General features: G+C 37.5%; 3 protein-coding genes across 8 annotated transcripts; all 3 read right to left on the reverse strand.

Annotated features, from left to right (window-relative positions):
- Nucleotides 1-3770: 3770 nt before the first annotated feature.
- On the reverse strand, nucleotides 3771-6229 carry LOC116204965 (dnaJ homolog subfamily C member 8). The gene is made up of 5 exons (XM_031537362.1): nucleotides 5728-6229; nucleotides 5343-5417; nucleotides 4956-5095; nucleotides 4435-4572; nucleotides 3771-4183 (listed from the first exon to the last, which is right to left on the reverse strand). Exons 1-5 carry the CDS (start codon nucleotides 6011-6013, stop codon nucleotides 3983-3985), a joined length of 840 nt encoding a protein of 279 aa, XP_031393222.1. The 5' UTR covers nucleotides 6014-6229; the 3' UTR covers nucleotides 3771-3982.
- A 288-nt stretch (nucleotides 6230-6517) lies between these two features.
- Nucleotides 6518-10755, reverse strand: LOC116204964 (transcription factor TGA1-like). 6 transcript variants are annotated; one of them, XM_031537357.1, is made up of 10 exons: nucleotides 10419-10755; nucleotides 10005-10126; nucleotides 9057-9217; nucleotides 8873-8941; nucleotides 8329-8388; nucleotides 8138-8215; nucleotides 7971-8031; nucleotides 7439-7710; nucleotides 7099-7326; nucleotides 6518-6979 (listed from the first exon to the last, which is right to left on the reverse strand). In XM_031537357.1, exons 2-10 carry the CDS (start codon nucleotides 10057-10059, stop codon nucleotides 6812-6814), a joined length of 1152 nt encoding a protein of 383 aa, XP_031393217.1. In that variant the 5' UTR covers nucleotides 10060-10126; nucleotides 10419-10755; the 3' UTR covers nucleotides 6518-6811. The 6 variants fall into 6 exon arrangements, with proteins under 6 accessions (XP_031393217.1, XP_031393216.1, XP_031393219.1 ...); XM_031537356.1 differs by having other exon boundaries at nucleotides 8873-8944; nucleotides 10419-10754; XM_031537359.1 differs by having other exon boundaries at nucleotides 8873-8944; nucleotides 10025-10126; nucleotides 10419-10753.
- Nucleotides 10756-17160: 6405 nt separating this feature from the next.
- Nucleotides 17161-18845, reverse strand: LOC116203949 (disease resistance protein RPS2-like). Its single transcript, XM_031535940.1, has 2 exons — nucleotides 18198-18845; nucleotides 17161-17854 (listed from the first exon to the last, which is right to left on the reverse strand). The coding sequence occupies exons 1-2, from the start codon at nucleotides 18681-18683 to the stop codon at nucleotides 17429-17431; spliced, it is 912 nt and encodes a 303-aa protein (XP_031391800.1). The 5' UTR covers nucleotides 18684-18845; the 3' UTR covers nucleotides 17161-17428.
- Nucleotides 18846-23777: the final 4932 nt, after the last annotated feature.

The following is a 23777-nucleotide window of genomic DNA, read 5'->3' on the forward strand; positions in this document are numbered from 1 at the left end:
AGAATTTACAATTGACTCACAGAGACTGCGGAAGGAAAAACCGAGGATACCATTGTGGGGTAATGAAACAGAGGAGATGCGGCGAGCCGAGGAAAGCTACTGAGAGTTGTTGGGTTCCTAGATGGCGCGGAGGTAAGGGTTTGGTGAATGTGGGACGAGACGTGGAGGAGGCGGCTGGGAGTGGAGGCGGAGAGGAATTGGTTCAATTGAAGCCCTCCTGGGGAGCGGAGCTTGTGATCGGAGCTTGCTAGTGCAATTTGCAGCACAAGGGCTTCGATCAAAGCCCTTTGTGCCTTGATCAGAGCAACTGCCTTCGATCGAAGTCCTTGTGCTTCGATTCGCAACATCATTTCTCAGAAATTGAAAAAAGAAAAAATTAAAGAGGTAAAATTAGGGTTGGTGGCAGTGGGGTGGAGTAGAAGGGAGTGGAATGGAGGGGGAGGAAAAACGCATAAGAGAGATGAGGTAGATATAAAAGAAAGGAGAGAATAATTGGTGTCAATTTCTAAAAATAAAAAGTTTCGTGTTCACTTTATAATTAAAAAATTCAAACAAAGGGAGAGAGAAACAAACAAACAATAAATAATGCCACGTTGGGCGATTCCGTCCAGTTCTAGAAAAAAGGTCTCCTAAGGCATGCGTTCCAACGGTCAAGGTTTTATGTGATGTAAAAAGTAATTTGATGGCACGTTTAATGTAAAGTCCATTTTTCAGGGTGTATTTGACAATTTTCTCTATCTTTTTTGGTAGAAATAAAATTATATTTTTAATTAATTCTCTTGTATGTGTTCAAGTTTAACACAAAAAAAGAGTATATTCTCTCAGTATAATTATATTTTTCTTAATGAAAATCAGTCGTTCAATTCTGTTCCATTTCAGTGTACCAAACGTAATTGTAGTACTTGAGTTTCTTCTAATTATTTTTACATATCGAGAGCCTATTTGAGTCTTCTTCTATTAGAGGTGTCTCGCATTAAGCCGTAAAGACTCAAAGAATTGAAGACACGCTAGGTGGCTACGAGATCGGTCAAAAATAGAAATGGGCAATATATTTCCTATTTTCTAGGGATTTCATTGTATCTTTTAAATATTTGAAGAGTGAAATATTCCTATAAGATATTATGGATATTTCTAAGATATATTTAGATTATTTAAAAAGGGAAAATTCTAGGGGGATTCAGAATATCTTTGAGATATGGTGGGGTCTTATATCTATATATAGGAAATGATTATTGTACTCGAGTGAACAACGTTGCGAGGACGATGAGTGTTGAGTGAGATCTTTCGGGAATTCTCTCGGGAATATTTTCTCCATAACTCTTGGGTTTTAGAGTGGAAAGATAAGAGATTTGAGAGGTCAGAAAAGACTCTTCTCTGTGAGGTTCGGGTCTATAAGGGAGCTTGGAAAACATGAGTGATATCTTGGTTGTAGTTTCCGATTTTTCGATCTAGTGAATACTCTCGCTCTGTCCGTTGATGTTTCTCTCCGTTTGAGGGTGTTACTACGTATATTTGATGCCGTTATTTTTCGATTTCTCGCGATTTTAATCTCATTTCGATATATTTGGAACAACATCTTCTTTTCTTTCTTTTATCTCTCCCAATATATATGTACGGATAGCATCGTATGTATCATTTTCTATTGAAAAAGCTAAGGGATTCAAGGATATGGCATGATGATGGTCGTAGCTAGTGATGATATATTAGAAGTGACCCGATTATCATATTCCTGTAAGCCCATTCCTTTTGTCCTTTAGGATTCTTTTGTTTACAGTCGTCTTTTGACCAAAGCATCGCGTCCTTTGTGAGAATTAGTTCGCGACAAGTTCGCACAACACAAACGTTAACCTTAATAACTCATCATATACATATACATATATATTCATGCGAAATATTCTAAAATGCACATATATCAGAAAGCTGTAAATAATCATATTTATCTATTTCTAAAAGGATCTAACATCGTGCATGCCAGATTTGAGCTAAGGGTGATAGAATCGAGCGAGTAGAGGTTCAACAAGTTCATGATAGCTTCTCGACGAGTCGGGCCAGGAGAGTTACAAGCGTCTCGGTTGCTGTTGCTTTTTGACGCAATATATGGAAACCCTAGCTAGAGTGGTAGGACTTCCACTTGATCTCTAATTTTATTTGATTCCATATTCCCCACTATCTAATTAACGTGCCTTTAGGGCCCCCCCTTCGCCCCTTCTAATGCCCGTCGTCCCTTAAAAGTGGGGAACTTCCATAAGAATGCAAATTTCTGTGGACCAATCTCAATCCACCATAAAGTTCTTTAGGCATTTATAGTAATGAAAGTATAATAAGTACTATATATGATGTGAGTAGGCTTTACTATCTTAGTTGGGCACCTAAGGGGAAGGTTTAGCCTCCATTTTTCGATGATTAGGGCTTTGATCTAAAAGATCAACTGAATAAATAATGACTATGTATAAATATATATATGTGGGCACGCGCGCGCGTTATTGACCCTGGTCGTACTCATAACACGATCAACGGTCCAAATCCCATGAAACCCCCTCAGTAGAAGAAGGTTACCCTACCCCTGAAACTTCTCTTCGAACTTGGATCGATTTTTTTCGCTCCATGACAGGATAGTAAGCTCGATAAATTAAATATTTAGAGTTCAACTCGGCTGGTCTAGCGTGATGCTGTGTAATTTCATTCATTCAACAATGGAACAACTCCTTCAAAAAGATAGACATTAATTAAAAAGATGTGATTCTTGATGATAATATACATTAATTTATTGTATTATATATAGCATAATATAGCAAGCATCCATTTAGCCAAAAAAAAAAAAAGCAAGCATCCTATCTGTCTCTCAATTATAGTATATATAGATAGATGCTAACCTAGCTAAAGAATATGAGAGAAATTAAAGTAGAATCTCTCAAAGCATTAATTAGGAGCCTCTTATATATGATGATGACAGTGGAGCAATTTTAAAGATTGTGGGCTATCGATGGAGTTGTACCCGTTTGTGTATTTAGAAGGTATAATTGCCTGAATAGTCCGAAAGTTAGCTGACAAAAGTGATCCCTAAAGTAATATTTAATGAATGGCTACATTGCACCTCATTCTTTTCATCATCATATCTGTACGCACATATTTATAGATCTATATGCATCGTGTATTTTCTGGGTGATATTTGATATGAGACGTACATGTAGATACATACCATTTATTTTATGGGTGATATAATGCCCGTCATATAGTTGTATGCCATCGATAAGGACCATTCGACGAAATCTTGCAACAAGGTGGATTGGTGGCCCAACGGGAGTGCGTCTGACTCTAGATTAAAAAGGTTGCATGTTCGATTTGCCCGTCATTTCTCCTCTATTTTTCTGCTGCAGTAAGCTCTTGATACTGTCGTCTCTGCAGAGGTTGAAAGGCTCAAATATGATATCATTCATGTCGATGCTCGTCTTGTCCGGTGCTTCGATATACAGTAATTGACTACATACATAAGTCCCTAAACCATTTGACTATGTTCTAAGGGAAAATGATGTCGCCATGACAATCTTCCATCCCGTGCATATTCATTCCAATACCAGGCTTGAAAAAATGAACAAGATACCGGTTGCTCATGAGATGGAATATTTCGAGACCGTGGGAATAGGCAGTTGCTGATCCTGCCTCTGAGATTTGATGTTGCCATGGTAACGCAAAATCCGGAATGGTCCTCAAGAGAGGAATGGTCCTTGACGAGAGGAACGCACTGACCCTCAAGGTTGGCTCCAGTAGGAAAAATATAAGTGGGTGAGACAGAGAATACCTATATTGCATTCACTTTCCAATTGTAATCATATATACAAATTTTTACTTCTATTTCTTTCAAATGAATCTTTTGCGTTACGCACAGCATTGCTCACTATGAACTGGGGATATTCCAAAATGATCGTGCAATTCAGCAGGCATACTTTCCGCCTGGCTGTGCCTTCCAGTGTTTGTCCATCAATCATTCATCATCAGTGTCTAGCTCAAGGCCCTCTGCGGCTAAGAGTTGGCCGATTACTTTCTTCTTTTCCTCCTCCGCCTTCTTTCTCATCAAGTCTCTCTTCTTTAAGACAAGCGTATGTCGTTTCAGAGTGCTGTTGAAGAGTTCTCTTGATGCCTTCTTTTCTTTTGCGAGTAGTCTCTTTTCCTCTTCGGGATCAACCTAAACAGTGAAGGGCTTGTTATCGTAATGACTTTTAAAAATTCAAACAATGCGACTACCTAAATATTACCAGTTTGCTGATCAAGTTTAAAAAATTACAAAGGCATCAGGTCGACAAGTCATTGTAAGACAACTACTAGTGTAGAGAAGAACTGCAGGAAACTTCAGCCAAGAACTGTGCGAAATGTAGGAGGAAAGTGGAGTCCAGAGAAAAACTTTCTTCTTAGTTTTCAGTTAAATTATAGAAATACCTTTGAACGCGAAAGACGGCGTGCTCGAAGATTCATCTCAAGCTGCTGCTGTTCAGCCCAAGCTGCAATGGCCATATCGCCACGCTGATCAAAAGCTTTTCGCTTTTTCATAAGCCACTCCATCCACGCTTGAGATGCCTGGAGAAGAAGGGGGAGGATGAAACATCCGTCTCGTTCAATTGCAACCAAGAAAATAACAAAGTGAATGATCCAGGCAATCTCCTTAACCTAAGCTCACTACTTGCACAAGAATGAGGTTAAATCCGCCAACTGATGATGCTTTCCAAAATCAGATTGACCAAAAAACAATCTAACTACAGGATTATGAAGATTAAAAACTCTGATCTGAATCAATGCATGTACAAGGTACAGAGAAAAAAAACATATAGGGGATTAAGAGGAAAAGTTGCGCTATATGTCTCAGCATCCCAATAAGAATGATCTCATCATATCAGACTTCCTTATATTTCAAGTGGCGAGAGAGTGGCAAAGAAAACAAACGAGTGGAACATAGATCTTGCCTTCATAGGGTTAACTCGATTATCCATATCGTACTGCCTCCGTTTCTCGTCATCTATAAGCAATTCATAAGCAGCCTGAATCTTAATGAATCTAGCTTCTGCTGTTTCCCCTTCTTTGAGTGTCCCTCTGCCGTCGTAAACTTGACAAGGAAGACTACATCAGTTCACGTACCCAAGATTACCACTAACAAGGAGCAATGATAAGGTTTTTCTATCGAGAAAGAGTCTACTTCATAGAGAAACTCGAATTAACAGCTGATACAGACAAGAACAGCAACACTGTCAGTATTCCCTCAATTTTCATCTTTCATATTATGATATAGTCAGAGCTAATTATACAGTAACATTATATTATTAACGCAACATCGTTCAGACAGAGGAACTAACCATCCGGATGATAATACTTGGCGAGGCGTCGATAGGCAACCTTTATCTGCTCCTCATCAGCATCCCTTTCCAGCTCTTTTAACATGAAAAAAAGAAAAGACCCTTAGCTACAATGTTTTGAGTTTTTGACCCATTTGAGCAGGAAAAGGAAAAAAGAAGAAGAAAGAAGCTAATCCTTATGTATTTAATTTCTTATTGCTAAAAAAGAAGTCATTTCCACCAAAAAACTACAATAACTATTCAACCAAATAATCGAGAGCAATACCGAATCGATCAGCAACATCGAAAAAACTGCCCTTCGGAGCAGCAACAGGAGTACTCAATCAGAAGATCTAAGCGTTGGAAGCAGCTCACAGAATCAATTGTTGATGAGCAAAGTAAGTACCAAGAGTCTCGTAGGGAGATTTCTCCTCCGTCCAGTTCGATGCCCTAGTCATGGTCCTCCTCTGGTTCAGCCGAAACGACCTCAACCTCTGCTCAACCACCCTAAGTGGACGCCGCGAGTCCACCTGGGGAGACGCCACAGACGAGGGAGGCGACGGCGATTTCAACCGAGGCTCAAAATTTGGATTCTGAAACGGAACCCCGGTCAAATACCCCACTTGGTGCCTGCAACAGACAAAGGAAGCAAACATCGTCTGCGGCCGACACAGAGTTCTCAGATTGCTCATAGCTCCCCAACCCAATCAATAATCAATCACTACAGTCTTCGGAATCAAACGTTAGGGTTTCCGTCGGAGCTACTATCAATCAGTCAACGACGAAAAGAAGAAGAAGAAGAAGAAGAAGAACGACGACTACAACAACAACAACAACAGCAGAGGGAATCTATAACTGAATCTCTTTTTTCTTTTTTCTTTTTTTAATTTCTTTCATTTTTCCTCTTTTCCGGTATTTTCCCGGGTAATTTGTGGACAGTTGAGGAACCGCGGCAAGCCCAATTTACCATTTTGCCCCAGCGTTTCTTGCTGAACTACGACTCTATATCAATCCGAGTGGTTGTCCGTCTTTCAAGAAAAACCATTTCACGGTTAGTCAGACAAAAGGAAAACGTTCTACATGCTCTCCACAAAATTGTTTTCTAGGATGTCTGATCTGCTCGCCGGGAGACGCCCGAACGGGGCTTATGCCTGACTAGGAATCCATTGGCAGTCGACCCAAGACTTATTGGCAAGTGCTTTAAAAATAATGAGCACCAAACACGAAAGGAGTAGTAGTTACAAAGATCAATAATAAGCTATATATACAATACCAGAAGGCAATAGGATACTCATTACTCCCCTACTGTACAACATTTCATTACCAGCGATTCCCTTCATATTTACAACATCGCAACCTACAGAATTTCGCAAAATTACGACCGACTTTAAGCATACAGCCTACACTGCAAAAGCCGTGAAGGCTCCCATTCTTTCGTGCTGTCTCGGCATAAATACACGGGGCTGACTGCATCATGTAACAAATGAGGTCTAAATTTTAAGTGATTGTGTGGAATCACAAGGGCGAGCGGCCCAGAGGGAGCTGAGAGCACGTAATCGATGGAAGTACTCTCCCAGAGCGAGCAAGACTCGGGCTGCTTGCCGGGTCGTTAAGATCCGGGACATGCGCAGCATCGTCTGCTGCCTCAGGTGATCTGCCTGCTTCAAACAACGGAAAATTCAATGTTTTTAAAGATCTTTCATGGTCAGACTGGGTCTAGGCAAGAATTGCTCCGCGAAAAGAAAATATAATTAACCGTTGCCAGATTTTCAGTTACCTGACTAACAAAGTTCTCTAAGGCCTCGAGCTTCTCCATTGCTGCAGCCACCTGAGACCCGAAGTTTCCCGCTCCCAACTGATTAGCGGCCACTTCCTGGGCTAAAGTTTGCTGAAGTTTGTCCATCCCTTGCGACAGTGCGTCTTCGGCTTGCTGAGATGAATGACGCAGGTTGCATACACCCAGTAATTGCTGCTCAGTCAAAGTTTCAATCTGTGGTATTAGAACCTGCAAGAATTCAATCACTAGCCGTCATGTCCATTGTGCCCAACAAAGTTCTCTATGTTTTATGCTCAAACTTTGGATAATCAGGAACTGATTATTTAAGAATGAATATTACGTTCAAGAGCTCTGACGGGCGGAATCCTCCAATCCAGAGGAAAAACCGTTCTGCAGAGGTTCTCCAAGTGCCCGACATCAAGTAGAACACATCAGCCTTTGCAGCGTCTGCTTTCATTCGGAAAAGATCCTGATAATGTTTCAAGCCATTATCAACTAGTAAACGAAGCTCGACATCTCCTACTTGGGCTTGGAGTGCACTTCTTAGCTCGCACATCTTTCTGTGCTGTTCTTCGACCCAGTGCACATATTCCATCTCAAAGGCAGCAATCCCTGCAAGATTTGGAGGCGTAATTTCACTGACGACGGAAAATAACTAAAAGCAACTTAACTTACATTCGAGCTTAACATTTCACAGGGATGTTAAATATATAAAGGGATAAGAGATGCTATCCAAATTATAATATATTTCACCTTTGAAGGTGGTGACTCATAAGATAAATCAACAGTACTAAGAATTTGTTGTGGTTATAATGTTGCAGAACTTAAATATTAGCACAACAGATCCTAAAAGTAACACATGATTTACGAACCTGGGTTCATCGTTCTTGAGAATCCAAGGCCCGTATCTATCCCATTACCAAGGTACATGCCCTTCACAAATATTCAACAGTTTGTTAAATATACATCAAATATTCCCGTACTTCTCATAATGGAAAATCTAAGTCTGGGCTCAATTACTGCAGGATATCGGAAAAACCTGGTGCCTAGCTTTGTTGAGTTCCTGTTCCAATTGTGCCAGCTTCAGACGGCTTGACTCCAGCTGTTGTACGTAAGCCTACAAGATTACACTGAACTGTAATGAACTTGCACAGGCCTCAAAATAAGAATTCTACTTTCCTTTAACCCAAAAAAAAAGAGGAATTGGTTGCTGCATCCATTCCTCTCTACCTTTTTCCGAAGCCGACTTTTGCGAGCAGCTTCACGGTTCTGTGCTAGACGTCTCAGTACCTGTGCAAACAGCATTGGCCATTATACAAGAGATTGCATAATATGCTATTGCAGACTGTCGAAAGTAGGATGTAATAAGTCGGCTTTAGGCATAACGAGTCAGTAGCTAAACCATCATGAACCCATCAGTATGAACATAATACAAAGAACATTGGTCTGGTTTTCCTAACTGTATCCAGTTGAAATGCTTTTTCCTTTTATATGGAAAAGAAAGAATTGTGTTTTGACTTATCCAACCATTCATATTAGTAGAAGGGAAGATCTTACAGAGTTATATGTACTCAGCTTAGATCAATTGGTCTCGAGGTACATAGCAAATTAGCTAATGTAAGTCTTGACCTTCAGTAATAAGTCAATGATTTATGTAGGAAGAAGCTCATGCAACAATAAAAGATATTTTGAATTTGCTCAACATTTTTGTCCCTTTAACAGAAATATGAAATTGGCTCCTTCAATGCAGAAAAAAACGATTCAATCAAATCACCTTATCAGGTTTGCTAGCTTCTTGATCGTATCTGGAATTCTCCACCGATTCATGTGGAATATACTCATACTGCTGGAGAATTAAATTTATTGAAAGGCTGAATTAGAACCCTTTGAATAAAAGATAATGTTGGAGGAGAAATTAATAAATGATAAATCAGCAAGCTCCAATTTATAGTTTTCACCTTCTTGTCCAAACTAGAGTCTGCAGGTACAATCATTGGTGCATCCATGATCGGGCTCTTGTCACCTTTGAAGGCTTCTCCCCACGAACCAAACTGGTCTAGAGGCTCGTACATGCCCAGCCTTCCTGGGGCAGCAAGATGGGTTAGAGGAGAATTCATAACTGCACGAAAACAGGTAAATAAGTTAGCAAAAGGAAGTTCATAATTCATACCATGTTATAGAAAGGGAAAAAAAAAAAAAAAAGCGGAGCGGGGCGCGGGGGAGGGGGGAGGGTGAAAACAGGCAGAGCATATACATATGAACCAAGAAGAGATTGGATACGGAAAATAATGTATTGAATTTAAACAAAATCATCTTTTATATAGGAGACTTCACCAAACAAAGTTGGAATTATATTGTCAAGATTAAGCAGACGCACTAACAATCATATCCGTAGTGCCGAGTTAATCAAGGCAACTTTGATCTAGTTGGACTATAAAATTTAGAGGGGAATAAAAAACTGTATATTGATTCTCAAGAAATGGCAGGTGCAGAGTGCTAACATAACAGACTGCAGAATCATTGGCTAAGACGAATTCTTTTTATTATTTACGGATTCAAGATATCATCCCATAACATCTCCTTCTCCATGAAAAGCTCATGAGATGAGATACAAAAACATTTTCAAATAACATCAGGACTTCCAGGTGTAGGTTCTTCATGGACAAACAGTATCTCAAAAGTGGAACAGAAGAATAAGTACTTATTTTTTAATGGTATAGAATGGGTAACTTTCACTAATCCAAAAAAGGGGGCACTAAGAGGATACCGATCATCAGAATCGTCACAGTAAGAGAAAACAAATTGGAAAAGGGGTTTCAAGAATGCGATAGCGAATCAATCATGTCCTCCAAAGCATGTAAATTTAATCGGTAGCAGCACGAAAGTACGGATAGCAGGCACTAAGCTGTACAGTGGAGTAACCTGCCACGGATTTTCTCCCACTCCGCGTTTCACGACCATGTCACACAGAGCAGTAGGGACAGGAAGCAGGACAGAAACCAGGAATCTCCACAAAGCTCAGGACATTCTGAGGAACAGAAAAAGGATTCAGGGTTAAGGAAACAAAATTAGGCGAGTCTCCATCTCATCATTCTGGGAAGTGGTAAGAGCACACAGAACATGAGATCACACAAAACAGAAAAGAGAGATATGGAGGAGGAAACAGTTTCAGAAAAGAGGAACACAGGATCCTTTTTCTTGAAGTTGACCCATTTAAGCTCGTTTCACACTAGAGACGCTACGAGTCCCAAAATAAAAACTTTTCCTTCTGTTATTACTCCCCAAATTCCTCAGCAAACAAGCAGAGCAGCTCGAATTACCTCTCGATGATGGAAGCCCAAGCAGAGCAACCTCAAAGCACGAAGAGTTGTTTTTCGAACTCTCAGAAACTCTTTCCTACTCCTCTGATCATCACCCTTAAAAGCAACAAGCACGAACCACATCACCCCCAACCAAGCATTGACAATATAAAACCAACTGGGCTAATAAAGGAAAAGGAAACAGAAGCAAAAGGAAAAGAGACACAGAACAGAGCCAAAAAAAATGATTGTTTTTTTTCCCCCCTTTTTTTTGCTCTGTGTTTGTGGGCTCAAGGAGGGGAGGGGAGGGGAGGGAGGGAGGAAGATGTTTGACAAATTTGGCGAAGGATTATGTGCCTTAAATCGAAATGGGGGCGTCCCTCCCCCCTTATTCTTATTCTGTTCAGGTCCCTGTCATCTCATGTCCTCTGCTATCCGTCACAGTAGCATCTTCCGCTGACGTCATAGTCGGAACAACATTTTTCCCAAAAAAAAAATCAAAATTAATTTCGCAATCTAATTTTAAAATTTTAATTTTAACTTCAATCATTATATAATAAAAATAAACAATATAATTATTATAATAATTATTATTATTTTTGAATATTTTTAACTATTTAATTTAATTTTTAATAATAAATTTTCTTAATTATTCATTACTTTTTTCACTATTTAACAATATAATAATTATTTTTTTTCAACAATTCATTACTTTTTCACATTTTTTCTTATAATTCAACATCACAATCATTAAAAACCAATTAAAATCAAAACTCAACTCAATTCTAAAATCAAATACACTAATTCTTGGGGGGCATGCTTTAATTTGGACTATGTGAGCTGTCTGTCTGTCTCTCTCAAAATGGCTCTCATGAACATGCCCTTTTTATTCTTCCCTAGTTGATATGCATCTTTATGTTGAATCATGTTCTGATTGAGCTTTCAAATATTACTTTTCTCGAGGGCAATATCGCCTATATATCTAAACCCGAGCCATAGATGAGAAGAAAAGACTTGATAAGTTGGTAATGTTCATAGCCACTGGTTCTGGGGACCAGTCGATTTACAGTGTCAATATGTCACGATGTCCAGTTCTCTTTGCAGGAGGATGATAGAGGCCATATGTTAAATGTTCCACTGTATTTTATTAATTATATGATGACTCGTCGTTTATAATATGAGCAAAAAAAAAAAACGACAAAATTTAGCAAAAAAAAAAAGACAAAATTTATAGATTGTAGCAAAAATACATTGATGACTTATAATACCGACACAAACCTTTCTAATATACCGACATAAACCCTTGTATACGAAGTAAAGGGGAAGAGGATATGCTACCGATCGATGTACGTCGACCGTGACCCTCGATACGGATCGAGTAAAGGCAAATAGACAAGTGGAAGTAATCAAGGTTGGAGATGAGAGTTAAAAGTAGGAAGGAAAGGTTGCTACGCGCAAATGCTTGATCACTGATATGCCAGCCTTTTCTTTCCTATGTTGCATAACTGCCGCTCGCAACCAAGAAGAGTCACTTTCTTTATCAAAAGATTGGATTGAATTTGTTATCACAGACGTGCATGTCCCCCTCCCATTACACAATACGCTTTAAAGTGCAAAGTGCAAACGATATCGTTCCGTCTTCGAGACGGTTATGCGTAGCCAATCTCCAAGTTTCTCAGCTGATGGGCCGATCAATGGTCAGTATTAGTATAGTAGACGGGACGTGAATTCTATTTTATTTCACCTGCGATGCAGTCATCATTTAAGCAAGCGCCTCAATTTCACCATGGTAATTATTTGTCCGATGTTATATTTTCTAAAATTCATAAATCCTTTTCTTTTTAAATAGGAAAAATACGTATGATTCAGAGTTTTTTTTTTTCATGGCCGGGATGTTTGGATTTCGTCCAACTAATCACCGGGACTCCGTGAACTCGAGTGATACATGGAGCGGGTAATCACACTAAAAGCGTTCCAATGGTTCTAAGGAATCTCGAACCCACGATTGAATGAATACATGAGCTCTTTCTTAACCATTAGATCAAACACTTTAGAGTTTCATATGATTCAGAGTTGGACATGTATAGAGTGATCAAATGGACGGGCTAAAATGAAAATTAAGCCCATATCTTTCGTCCCTTTTCCCAGATGATGATGATCCAGCGCATCAAAAAGGGAAATTAGGTTTCGGAAGGAGTTAGTTCACTTTTGCTTTAGTATAATTGTCTCAGGGTGGGGGAGTTTTATTCTTTTTATCATTTCTTTTTTTCCTTTTATCAAGTCGACAAATTATTACGTAGCCAATTTTTAAAAATTTTAAAATTGAATGGATATTTACAAAAATTATAAAAAAAACAAATTAATTGGATAAAAAAAGAAAGAGAGAGAGAATGGAGGGTGAAAGAGAGAGGAGGGAGAAAATGATGAAAATGGATGGCACAAAAATAGTTGGAGAAGTACTATAGAAATTCTATAGTTTTACGTTTTATGAATTTCAATCATATAATTTTTATTTTGCAAAATCAATCCTCTAAAGTTGATTCATAGCATACTTTTGGTCCTATCCATTACTGACCATCATGGAGCTACTAATGTGGACTTCATGGCATTAATTTTGTCCATGTGATGACTTGTCATTGGCTAAAAATTTAAAATATTAAACAAAAATAAAAAATCAAAAACAAATAAATTAATTAAAAAAAATTGAACACCCAGACCAGTCCTAGGGGCTAGGTGTTAGCCAGACAACAATGACTAGATTAGGGACTCCCTTTAAGGTGACCTTGGCCGCTCCGCAAAAACAGAGAAAGGGAAAGGGAGTGGTTGTCGAAAGGGGAACCCTCTTGATTTGGGCCCCATCCCCTCCATCTATTGTCAACGAGAAGGATGGGTGGTTGGAAAGGGAGCCTCCTCGATCTAGGTCTCCCTCCCTAACCTCTCGATTTGGGCCTCCTTCTCCTTCCTCCCTCTAGAGGGAGCGGAAGAGAGCCAGATCGAAGGGCTCCCCTATCGGTCACCCTTCCCTCCCGGTGGCCTCAAACAGCCTCCGGCAAGCTCGTCGGGAGGGAGTTGTGACTGGCTCGTCATGAGGGAGGGATGACCGGTAGGGAAGCCCTCATTATCTATTTTTTAAAAATTTATTTTATTTTGTTATTTATTTTTTAACTTATTTTATTTATTATTTATTTCTTTTTAATTTTGAATTCTTCTTTAAAATTTTTAATTTTAAACCAATAATAAGTCGCCACGTGGATAAAACTAATTGCTTCAAGTTCACATCAACTGTTCTGTGACGGTCGGTAACATATAGGACCAAAAGTGTGCTAAGAAGTAAACTTAGGAGTAGGTTTTGCAAAATAAAACTTATAGAACTGAAGTTCATAAAACATAAAACTTATAATACTTTTACTGTGTTTCTCCATTTGAATTTACTATTTATTTTCTTTAACTTCCTATCCATCAAGTAGATTTTTATTTTTATTTATATATTGTAATAAGCATTCCCGTAAGGAAGAAAATTATACCAATTGTTTTCTTTCTTCCTTTGTAATAATCTGGTATAATATCAATTAGACAAATTACTACATACTTTTAGAACATGATATAATATTTTCCACTGCACGGAAAAATAAATATTGCATTTTCATATACATATTAAATTCCTTAAAATATAAAACAAATTCCATATGATCTTATATAAATAAATATACATAAGGAGTTATATATAATCACTCTAAATTAATTAACATCCCGTATGCTTTAAGACAAGAGTCTCATAAATCTTTTAATAAGCATCTTTCTCTTTATGGCTCCCATGAGAAATGGAATCTGAGAGGGATATTTATTTTTAAAAGAATTTCTGGCCCAACAATTTATGGGAACCGTAAGATAACATATAAAAATATCGGGATGAATCTTATGGAACACCGATGATTGATAAAAAGGTTTTTACGTTTTGGACTGACTTTGCTTTATACCCTTTTTTTTTTCTTTCTTTCTTTTCCTTTTTGTGACCAATGCTTTATATCAAATGGCAAAAAAGATTGTATACACAAAGGGCACGCAAAGTGAACCCCTACAAAAGCCATTATACTGCTACACTGACTATAGGAGGATCCACAAAGGAATCAAAGGAAATTGACGGGCATAATTGATTGAAATACAATACCACCGAGATATATATCGGGGTGAACTTGCCGTTTACGAGGAAAACCTCTCCAATCTCATTGTAAACGGTCCGCCAAGTTGCCTGACATGAATCGGCCCGTCCTCCTTTCACAGAAGTCCTAAGCATTATGTACTTTTCTTTTCCATAAAACTACAATAATGCTAATATATATATGTCCTCAAAAAAAAAAACGCATATTAATATGGTCCTTGTCATTGACTGGTACTTCTTCGGAAAGACTAAGAAGTTACGACTTAAAAGAATGAAGAAGTCTACGTCAAAATCTGAACGGTTTTGATGTAGAGGTGTAAACGAGTCGAGACATCCACGAATGGTTCGGACTCGACTCGATGAAAGCTCGCTTCCGATCGCTCTTATAAAACTCGGGCCTGGCTCGGCTCGAGCTCGACAGTTAAACGAGCCGAGTCGAGCTTAATGGTATTCGGCTTGTGAAACTCATAAACCTAAACGATCTTTTTATTTATACATATTCTTATAGATTTATATATATATTATGAGTTATTACAGTAGACCAATCCAAGCTCATGCGAGCTCGAGCTCACGAGCCTATACGAGCTCACGAGTCTTATACAAGTCGAGCTCTGCTGGCGTGGCGAGCCTATACGAACCAAGCCAAGGCTTCGTTAAATACAATGAGCCAAGCCCAAGCTCAAAGAGTTAGGCTTGTGTGAGCTCGAGCTCAAGCCTGGGGTCGCGAACTAATGAACAAGCTGAGCTTGAGCTTAGCATATTCGTGCCCGGTTTGGCTCATTTGCACCCATAGAGTCAATAATTATATATGTTCACATCAACGCCAATTTTTTTTTGAAATTCTTGAATTCAAATCTTGATCATGAATATAGAACACAGGCCGGGCCCTTTCCTAGATCTAGCTAGTCGGAACTGGGAGTATTGCACGAGGGATTTGCTAAGGTACAAGATTATAGTTTTAATTAATGAAAAAAAAAGATTAAGTCACAACATGCTAATTAAATAAAGAAAATTAGAGGGAGAAAGACAGGTGTGGATTTCATGGTGATATACACATTTAAAATATCATAATAATCTAATCAACTAAGATAATAAAATTGTTTGGGATGATTCCTGAAATCTGTCACGGAAAAGAACATAATAGTTATTAATATCGACAAGTTGAGGGGTATGTGTGTATGTATGTGGAATACCCCATGACTAAGGATCCTCCCTCCCTTTTCCAGTTACTGGACCTGAAAATGGCGTAAAGAATCAAAACATCTCATACTTTTGAGAGGGCAACATAAAGTTCAGGACCTGCTGTTTTTTCGATCTTTTGTTTGACTCATCTGTTCTTTTTTAATCCATCGATCGATCTTTGTCAAAAGGTTGAGAATCTGACGATCAACAACTTGTTCTTTCGGGAGATATCTGTCATATATATGATTGATGCCGTATCCAACTCTTCCTTATTTGATGATGTTTAATCTCAATAAGATTACGAAACTCAAACTCGTCCTGTGAAAAGGCATGAAAGTTTCTCTAGATAGTTGTCAAGGACGGTGATCCAAATGTGCTTAATTTGAGACCCATCATGTATGTGCAAAACCAAAACGTACAGAATCTGGTACATGTTATGCCTGCCTTTCCGTTTAGGTGTCCTTCCAGATCTTCCGACATTCTTGTTCTTCCATTTTGACCTCTTGGAAAGTTATTAATGAAATATAAAAAATTGAAATAAATTACGTCGCTACTCCCAGTAATTTCATTATAGAACAATGACACCACGTGACACCCCGTTTAAAAAAATTGACGTTCCCCATAATTGTCATTGTCATTGTCTCGTAACCAAATTAAAGAGAATATACGTGGAATTTAGTCTAATTTCTATTGCATTGATACATTTCCATGCAATGTGTTGGTGTGTATCTAGTTGTATTCCCGAGATTTTTTATGATCGGTATAATTTATAAGCCCACCCAAAATACACACCACATGGTGGTGCGACCAGAAGGTCCCCTATATGGAGAGTTCCAATTGGATGCCACAGAAATGGAAATTCAATTCCGTACAGGGGATCGAACATGAGAGCATGGTGGGGGTAGAGATTCTCACGTGCCAGATTCTTCAAGTAGGATTCACATCCATTCGTTCATGCTATTGAAAAGTTTCCAGCACCACAAGATCTTGTTTCTTGTACATGACTAAATCTATGCAGAAGGGGACATACAAACATTTATTTATACCTCTTCGTTGAAGAACACGATGATACAAAGAGTATTGTTCTATATTGACGCGAGTACATCGAGATTATTGAAGCTGTATCATTTTTAATGCCCCATGGCATGAGGTTCATTGGATAGTTAAAAGAGCAAAATGAATTAGGAAGCAGAGGATGTAATTAAGGACTCGCAGTCGCAGAGGATGTGAGGACTCTGCTCTAATAATTAGCCTCTCCCTCTATTTACTAATAAAATTAACATTCCTTTCTTATGGTAGATATATAATTAGATATATATCGCTTTTCAACCATTTTTTTTTTATTTCAGTATAAAATTGATCCTATGAAAGCTTACTGACCTTTACATCGATCCCGACTGAAAGCGAAATCAAACCCGGACCTATTAACAAAATGTTTCCATATGCCATTATATTCAACATAAAGGTGTATACATGTTCAGTATGCCGAGTCAGGTCATGCAACAATTTGATCCGATAGCATAGTGAAGAAACTGAGCAAAATGATGCATGTGTTGACTACAGCAAATTGTTCCTTCATCACAACCATACATAAATTAGTCATCTTTTTCCCAATAGCAGCAATCCAAGAAAGTAGAAATATGAGCAACTCCCACATTCTCCTTCTCCTTCTCCTTCTCCTTCTTTTGCATCATTCAGTCCGTACAAGGGGCAATCCTGTCGGAATTTTGAGTTTCGGACATCCAGTGACCCGCACTTCCTTCAGGTCTTCAAAGCTGATGGTTCCATCAATATCCGCATTCCACACGCTCATTAGCTCTGGCAAACTAAACAAAGACAGCTCTCTCAGCAGCATCTTTATTACGGGATCATGACGATGCTCTCGGATGTCGAACAGTACTTCCAGTGAACCACAATGATCTATACTCAGTTTCTTCATATTCCTGAATCTTTCAAGAGTAGTTTTGGGCGAAAATATTCTCTTCAGCTTTCCACAATGATAGATCTTGACGTCCCTCAGTTTATCAAATGACTTCTCTGCGAGTAAGTCATGCCATATCACGCTCAAGCTGTCCAGGTCAGAAAGCACCAGTATTTCCAAGCTAGGGAAAAGAACCTGCACTTTGCATTCAACTCTATTATTACTGCGCGGACAAGATTCAATCCTAAACAATTCTTCCTCCATTCTTTGCACGAAATAAAACTCAAAACACATATGGAAATGGATGCACTTCAATTTCAAGTAAATGTGACCATGGAACAGTAGAAATTATTCCAATCATGAACAAATCAAGTACAATCATCAAGTTAGTTTCCGTTTCCAATGAAGTTGCCAAGAAGAATTACCTTGCGGCGATAGATATATATTAAAGCATTTAATGTAAAAAAAAAAGAAAAAAGAAAAGAAAAGAAAGAGCATGTACTATATATATGCTAGGAAATTTGGGATTGAAACTCACCATTTCACTGAAGAAAGGGATGTCAATATCACCACTATTTGTGCATGCTTCTTCACTGTTTTCACCCATCGTATCCGCTGCTTTCTCTTTCAGGTGAGGAGAAGTGAATGCCCTCATTTCAGGACAGTTTTTTATGGTCACGTTCATCAAAGATGGATATTCAGTGAAGCAGTTTTGTGAGCAGAAGCTAACCAACATGGGCAAGGAGTCTAGAGTTATATCTCTCAAAAGCCTGATGGTGATAGGATTTCTCGCTTTCTCCTCCTCTGCAATCACTGCCTCCAGAATCTCACAGTCCCTAATCTCAAGTGTTGCAAGGCCCGGGAGTTCCGCCACCATGTTTGGGGTGAGTATGTTCTTCAAAGAGCGACAATTCTCAACTCTCAGAGTTGTAATGTTCGTGAAATGGACCCCTGATGACAAGGATGTCAGCTTGGGATGACGTCGCCCACTCCATATCTGCTTCATGTTGTCATTGTGTTGCATATGCAGTGTTTCCACCTTGGGAAATGTTCCCTGCCAAGATCATGCAAAACTTATATATCACAGCTTATAAAAATTGGAAGATCACCAGGTGCGTGCTTCATCATTCATAATCCCAGCCCATTTGATGATCTCGTTATTCCTATTCCGCTCATCTAGTAAGTATTGATAATTTTCATAATCTAGCGAAGAGAGAGGGTCATTGGAAGCCTGTACCTACAGAGGTTGTTCAGCTGGATTGTCATTACTGGTTACTGCTTTGGATTTCTTTGAGTCAAAAGCAACCATGTTGCTGTTAGAGATCATCAAATCTTCCAGCAAGGGCCGTCGAGAAATAAATTTGCCTGGGTAGAAGCTTTTGAGCTGTGGCAGGTCCGAGAGCACCAGTTTGGCAGCTCGAGGGAAAACGAATTCCAGGGTACCGGCCACTTGCACGCTTTCATCTTTCGCAACAATTACCTCTAGGCTGGATTCTGCTACCACAAGCTCAACAAGCTGTTCGAGAGCTTTTGCCACAGAGACATGGAATAGATACCCTAGGTTTCTACATCTCATAACTGAGACTGACCTTAGATTCAGAAAGCTGAGGATCTCTCTTGGGTCCGCTCTCCATATGTGCTGCAAATTCGCCAAATCATCAAGAGACAACTCTCTCAGTTTGGAAACCTCTACCGGGCTAGGAAGATCAGAACCGGCATTCTCCTCTGTGTCATAGACCACTTCCAATGCACCGCAACTTGTTATTGTCAGAACCTCAAGATTTTGAAATGAACGCACTGTGCCGGGGGGGAACAAGGTCACCAGTTTATCACATCCTTCTACCTTGATTTCTACAAGTTCGCTGAGAGAATCTGCAGCGACTTGAGAGTGCCATATTGTACTCAGGCTGTCCATGTGTGAAATCCCCAATGTCTCCAAGCAAAGAAAGGAAACCTGCAGCATGCAGCGCACAAATTGTATCTTCTTTGGAAATGATTAAGATACCGAGGAAGTGTACATCTACAGTATGCGCTTACGCTCTTAGGCTTAAATAAAGTGAGAATCCGCAGGCTGTGCAAGAATAATTTTAGATTCTCTTTGATAGTTACTACTAGAGGTAATGTGTCCGCGCTACGTGCGGAAATAAACATAAGAAATACAAGAAAATCAAGTAGGTATCTGGACAACTTATAACTTACTTTAGTAGGAAAATAATTGCAAAAGAAAAAAAAATTGCAACGTGATAATAACAGAGTAAAAAGAGGGGAGGAAGAGAGATTATGGGAGAAAAAAATAGTGAAGTGAGAGTGAGCGGTAAATAGAGTGAGGGGGCAATTACCCCTTTAGACATTTGACCTCTTTTGTAACCGAAAAAAAAGTGAGGGGCAGTTATTATTTTGAATTACCTTCATAATTCTAGTAATTAATGATTCATTTATACTATATATATTAATATATAAAGTTAACATCTTTCTTTTTGGTGTCACTTTTTTTTTCCAAAATGTCCATGATAAATTCTCTCTAATTAATTAAAATCATTATATTTTCGAGAATTTAGTAATTTCTTGAAATAACTTCTAAATCTACTTACCCATTTTCGCCTTCACCTCCCGCTTTTCTCTCTATTTTTCTTACCCGTCCTCCTTCTTATTTTATTTTTTATTTTTTCCCTAATCATTTATCTCTCTCTCTCTGTTTTTTTCTTTTTGTCCGCGTGTAGCATGAGTGCGTTGTCTGGTATCAATTAAATTATAAATAGCGTGGGTAATTCCAGCAATGAAAAGTGAGATTAAAAGCTTCTTCGAGTTTTATAATAATAATAATAATAAGATGAACATCATCGAAAAATTTGATGATTTTGATACGATGATCATGATGTGATGGCAAATAATTAATTACTGATAATAAATAATTATCTTAGAGAACAAAAAGAATTAATAAAGTGACGTCCAGGATAATTATCTTTGAAAAATAATTGTTTACTCAGATTATTAGTAAATTAAGTCAATGAAAGATAATACTATTTGGGATGCATGGCAGGAAGTCGCATACGAGGTGCTTTAATCATTTGCCACATCAACAAAAGTATGAATGCCAAGTCTAAAAATCAATTTAATAAATGATTTCAAATTCCTTATTATTTTGTATTTTTTTAATTTTCATATATATCTTATCTTTTGCGTGATCATGAATATTTTCACAGTGTTTGTTCAGATTAAACTGTTTTATATATGTCTTATTATTTATTATTTCGTTACTCATCAGCTTGTATAATGCCACATATACTTGGTGGCATGGACAAGGAAAAAATGGCCGATTTGCACCAAATATGTAAAATGGACTAAAAATTTTAGAATTAATGTAGCCAAATTTCTTCACTAAAAATTGGAACTCAAATTTTAGAATACTTATAAAACTTCCAATGCAATTATCCATGAGTCACATGTTGTGAATACCTACATAATACTGGAATTGCTTCTTACTATTACTAGAAAAAAAAAATTTAAGTTTGTTTCTTTGTGCGCCCTTTGATTAACTAGCAATAATATTATAAGTACATATATTAATTTATACAAATCCAATTTACAGTAAGTTTTTGGATTTTATATAAAATATTATCAGATGATATTCAAGCCAACATATCTTCCTATGTTAATTTTTTTAATTTACAATTATTTACATTATAAATTCAATTATAAATCATATGGTATCTTCTTACTCAACCCTCTTTCATCATTATTTTTGCACCATAATCTTAAATAAATCAGCAAATAAATAAATTTTGATATTCTTATAATTATAATTATTTAGTTATGTCAAGTACCAAATTTGCTCTATATCTATTTTATATACAATGTATAATTTTGGTGTCCTATATTACACTTCATATCATTTCAAAAAAAATCAAGTTATTAAAGATCATAATGCCATGCATTTGGATGCATGAGAGAATTTTTCATGTTATTTAATAAGAAAATTAAATTGCTGCAATTTTAGGTGTATTTATTAAGTGGAAGTTTTAGAGAAAAAAAAATTAGGTTTAAATTATGTTGTTAATTTAAGTATTTTTGTAAAAACCAGAAAGAAAAGAGAATTGAATAAGAAAAATAAAGAAAACAAAGTGGTGAAATGTGGCTTCATAATGTGCAAAAATGGGATCTATTTTAATTATATAAGATTTCATAATAGAAATTTAATTAATCAAATAAAACTAATTAAAACTTGTAGCATGGATAAGCACAAGAAAAAAGAAATACAAGAAAAGAAATGAAAAAAAGTTAGAAAAAATGAAGAGCTGACATGTGGCAACAATGTGAAAGAGCTAGTTTATTTAAAGATTATATTTTAAATATACTAATTTATTATCTAATGCTATAAATATTTTTTCGTGCACCTAATGCTACATATATTAATTTTGTCAAAATTATAAATTATAAATAGTTATAGTAAAATAAAAATACATTTAAGAAAAAAGGTATATTATTGTATTGAAAGAAAAAAAAAATAGAGAATTGGAGGATACATTAGTCAAGAGAGGAAAGAGAGAGGGATCGAGAGAACTGTGGGAGGAAATCGAGGATTGGTAGTTACAAAGCAGTTAAAATTACTCAATTACACTCAAACTTCCACTCATTTAATAAGGCTATTTCCACCCGTAATTTGGCTAATACACCCTTTTATTGTTTGTAGTACCATATTGCCCTCAATCCCATATTTATGATACAAGTAAATATGGTTAGAACCAAAATTAATCTATCAAGTCTCCATTCCTTTTCTTAATCTTTTGTCAATTTCGTAACTAAATTACATTTATAAATTTAGGTACTACATAGCCCTTATTAGTCAGTGTGATCAGAACCGGACCGGACATCGAACCGGCCGAGGTATGGGGTCACGGGTTTATGGGTTCAACCGGGGTTCGATGGGTTGGACCGCATATTTAATTAAAAAATAAATAAATATTTATTATTTAAAATAATAATATAAAAATTAGAAATATATTTGAGGAACCTTTCCTCAGTACATTACTACATTTCTTTAGCTGTTTCTTTTCTTTTTCTTCCTCCTTAGTTCCTCCTTCCTGAATCAGGAGTAGGTGTATTGTTGTTGCTGGCACCAGCAGAACTCATTGTCCAGCAGCCTATAACGATGAAAAAAAAATTCATAGGAGTAAAGATCAGAACAGGACAAGAGTTACGGAACAGCAACATAATGGGAGTTAGAGAACAGCAAATTTGAAGCAGCAGCTAATTTGAATTTGACACACAGAGGACAAGAGTTGCATAACAGAACAGAACTACAGTGAAGTAGAGTTAAGCAAAAATTCATATTTAAGATGCAGATTAAGATGCAAAAGCAGTGAACTACAGTGAACAGAACTACAAAAGATTAAGATTAAGAACAGAACTACAGTGAACTACAGTGAATGGCTGCTTCAAAGATTCTAACCAAAAGCATTAGCATGTTTAAGATGCAGATGAATTATCGATGAGATGGAAAATAAGAATAATAAATGAGTCAGATCATGATTTAAGTATGGCAGGCTTTCAAGTATTGAAGCAATCGACATTTCAAATAAAATAAATTCATCAATTACTTAAACGATTCAACCAGCATGTTATTTGAATTCTATCAATTCTAACATGTTACTTCAGAAAAAATCACAAAACTAGTAGTGTCACAGGAATGATACTTCCACAGCAAGCTCGAAGACATCATCATCAGATTATCAATGGGGTGAGTTTTTAAGTCGAGATCGATAGTTTCAAGACTCTGCTAATGCAAAGTTGGTCTAACTGGAAAATTTATGCAGGGTCTTAATACAAGTACTTTGCAGTTATGTGACTCTGCCACTCTATGCTCTGGTCATACAGGTTAGTAGTAAATCCTCCTACTTTTGGTTCCCCCTCCATCGATCTGTTCAGGAAATCAATCACTAAACCAATTCAGCACCAATTCACAGAAGCAGGGCAAAGAAAGGAGCCCTAATTCACAGCACCAATTTCACTCAGCTGATACTGAAGTAGGAGGAGGAAGATGCAGAATCGAAGATTAAACTGAGAGAAGCCGAGAAGAGACAAAAGGAAAAGCTCCAACCTGTTCCAATCTTGCGTTGCT

This window comes from Punica granatum, chromosome 4 (genome assembly GCF_007655135.1).
Source record: "Punica granatum isolate Tunisia-2019 chromosome 4, ASM765513v2, whole genome shotgun sequence".
NCBI classification, from domain to species: Eukaryota; Viridiplantae; Streptophyta; class Magnoliopsida; order Myrtales; family Lythraceae; genus Punica; species Punica granatum.

Excerpts from the sequence above, each read along its gene's own strand:
- LOC116204964 (XM_031537356.1), bottom strand. The coding sequence starts at position 10,059 with ATGGTCGTGAAACGCGGAGTGGGAGAAAATCCGTGGCAGGTTACTCCA. Across the intron at positions 8,216-8,328 it reads AAAGTCGGCTTCGGAAAAAG|GCTTACGTACAACAGCTGGA; the intron begins GTAGAGAGGAAT and ends GTAATCTTGTAG. Across the intron at positions 7,327-7,438 it reads GCCCGTCAGAGCTCTTGAAC|GTTCTAATACCACAGATTGA; the intron begins GTAATATTCATT and ends GAATTCTTGCAG.
- LOC116204965 (XM_031537362.1), bottom strand. The coding sequence starts at position 6,013 with ATGAGCAATCTGAGAACTCTGTGTCGGCCGCAGACGATGTTTGCTTCC. Across the intron at positions 4,573-4,955 it reads ATCGAGTTAACCCTATGAAG|GCATCTCAAGCGTGGATGGA; the intron begins GCAAGATCTATG and ends CTTCTTCTCCAG. Across the intron at positions 4,184-4,434 it reads GCCGTCTTTCGCGTTCAAAG|GTTGATCCCGAAGAGGAAAA; the intron begins GTATTTCTATAA and ends TTCACTGTTTAG.
- LOC116203949 (XM_031535940.1), bottom strand. The coding sequence starts at position 18,683 with ATGCAACACAATGACAACATGAAGCAGATATGGAGTGGGCGACGTCAT. Across the intron at positions 17,855-18,197 it reads TCCCTTTCTTCAGTGAAATG|GTTCTTTTCCCTAGCTTGGA; the intron begins GTGAGTTTCAAT and ends TGCAAAGTGCAG.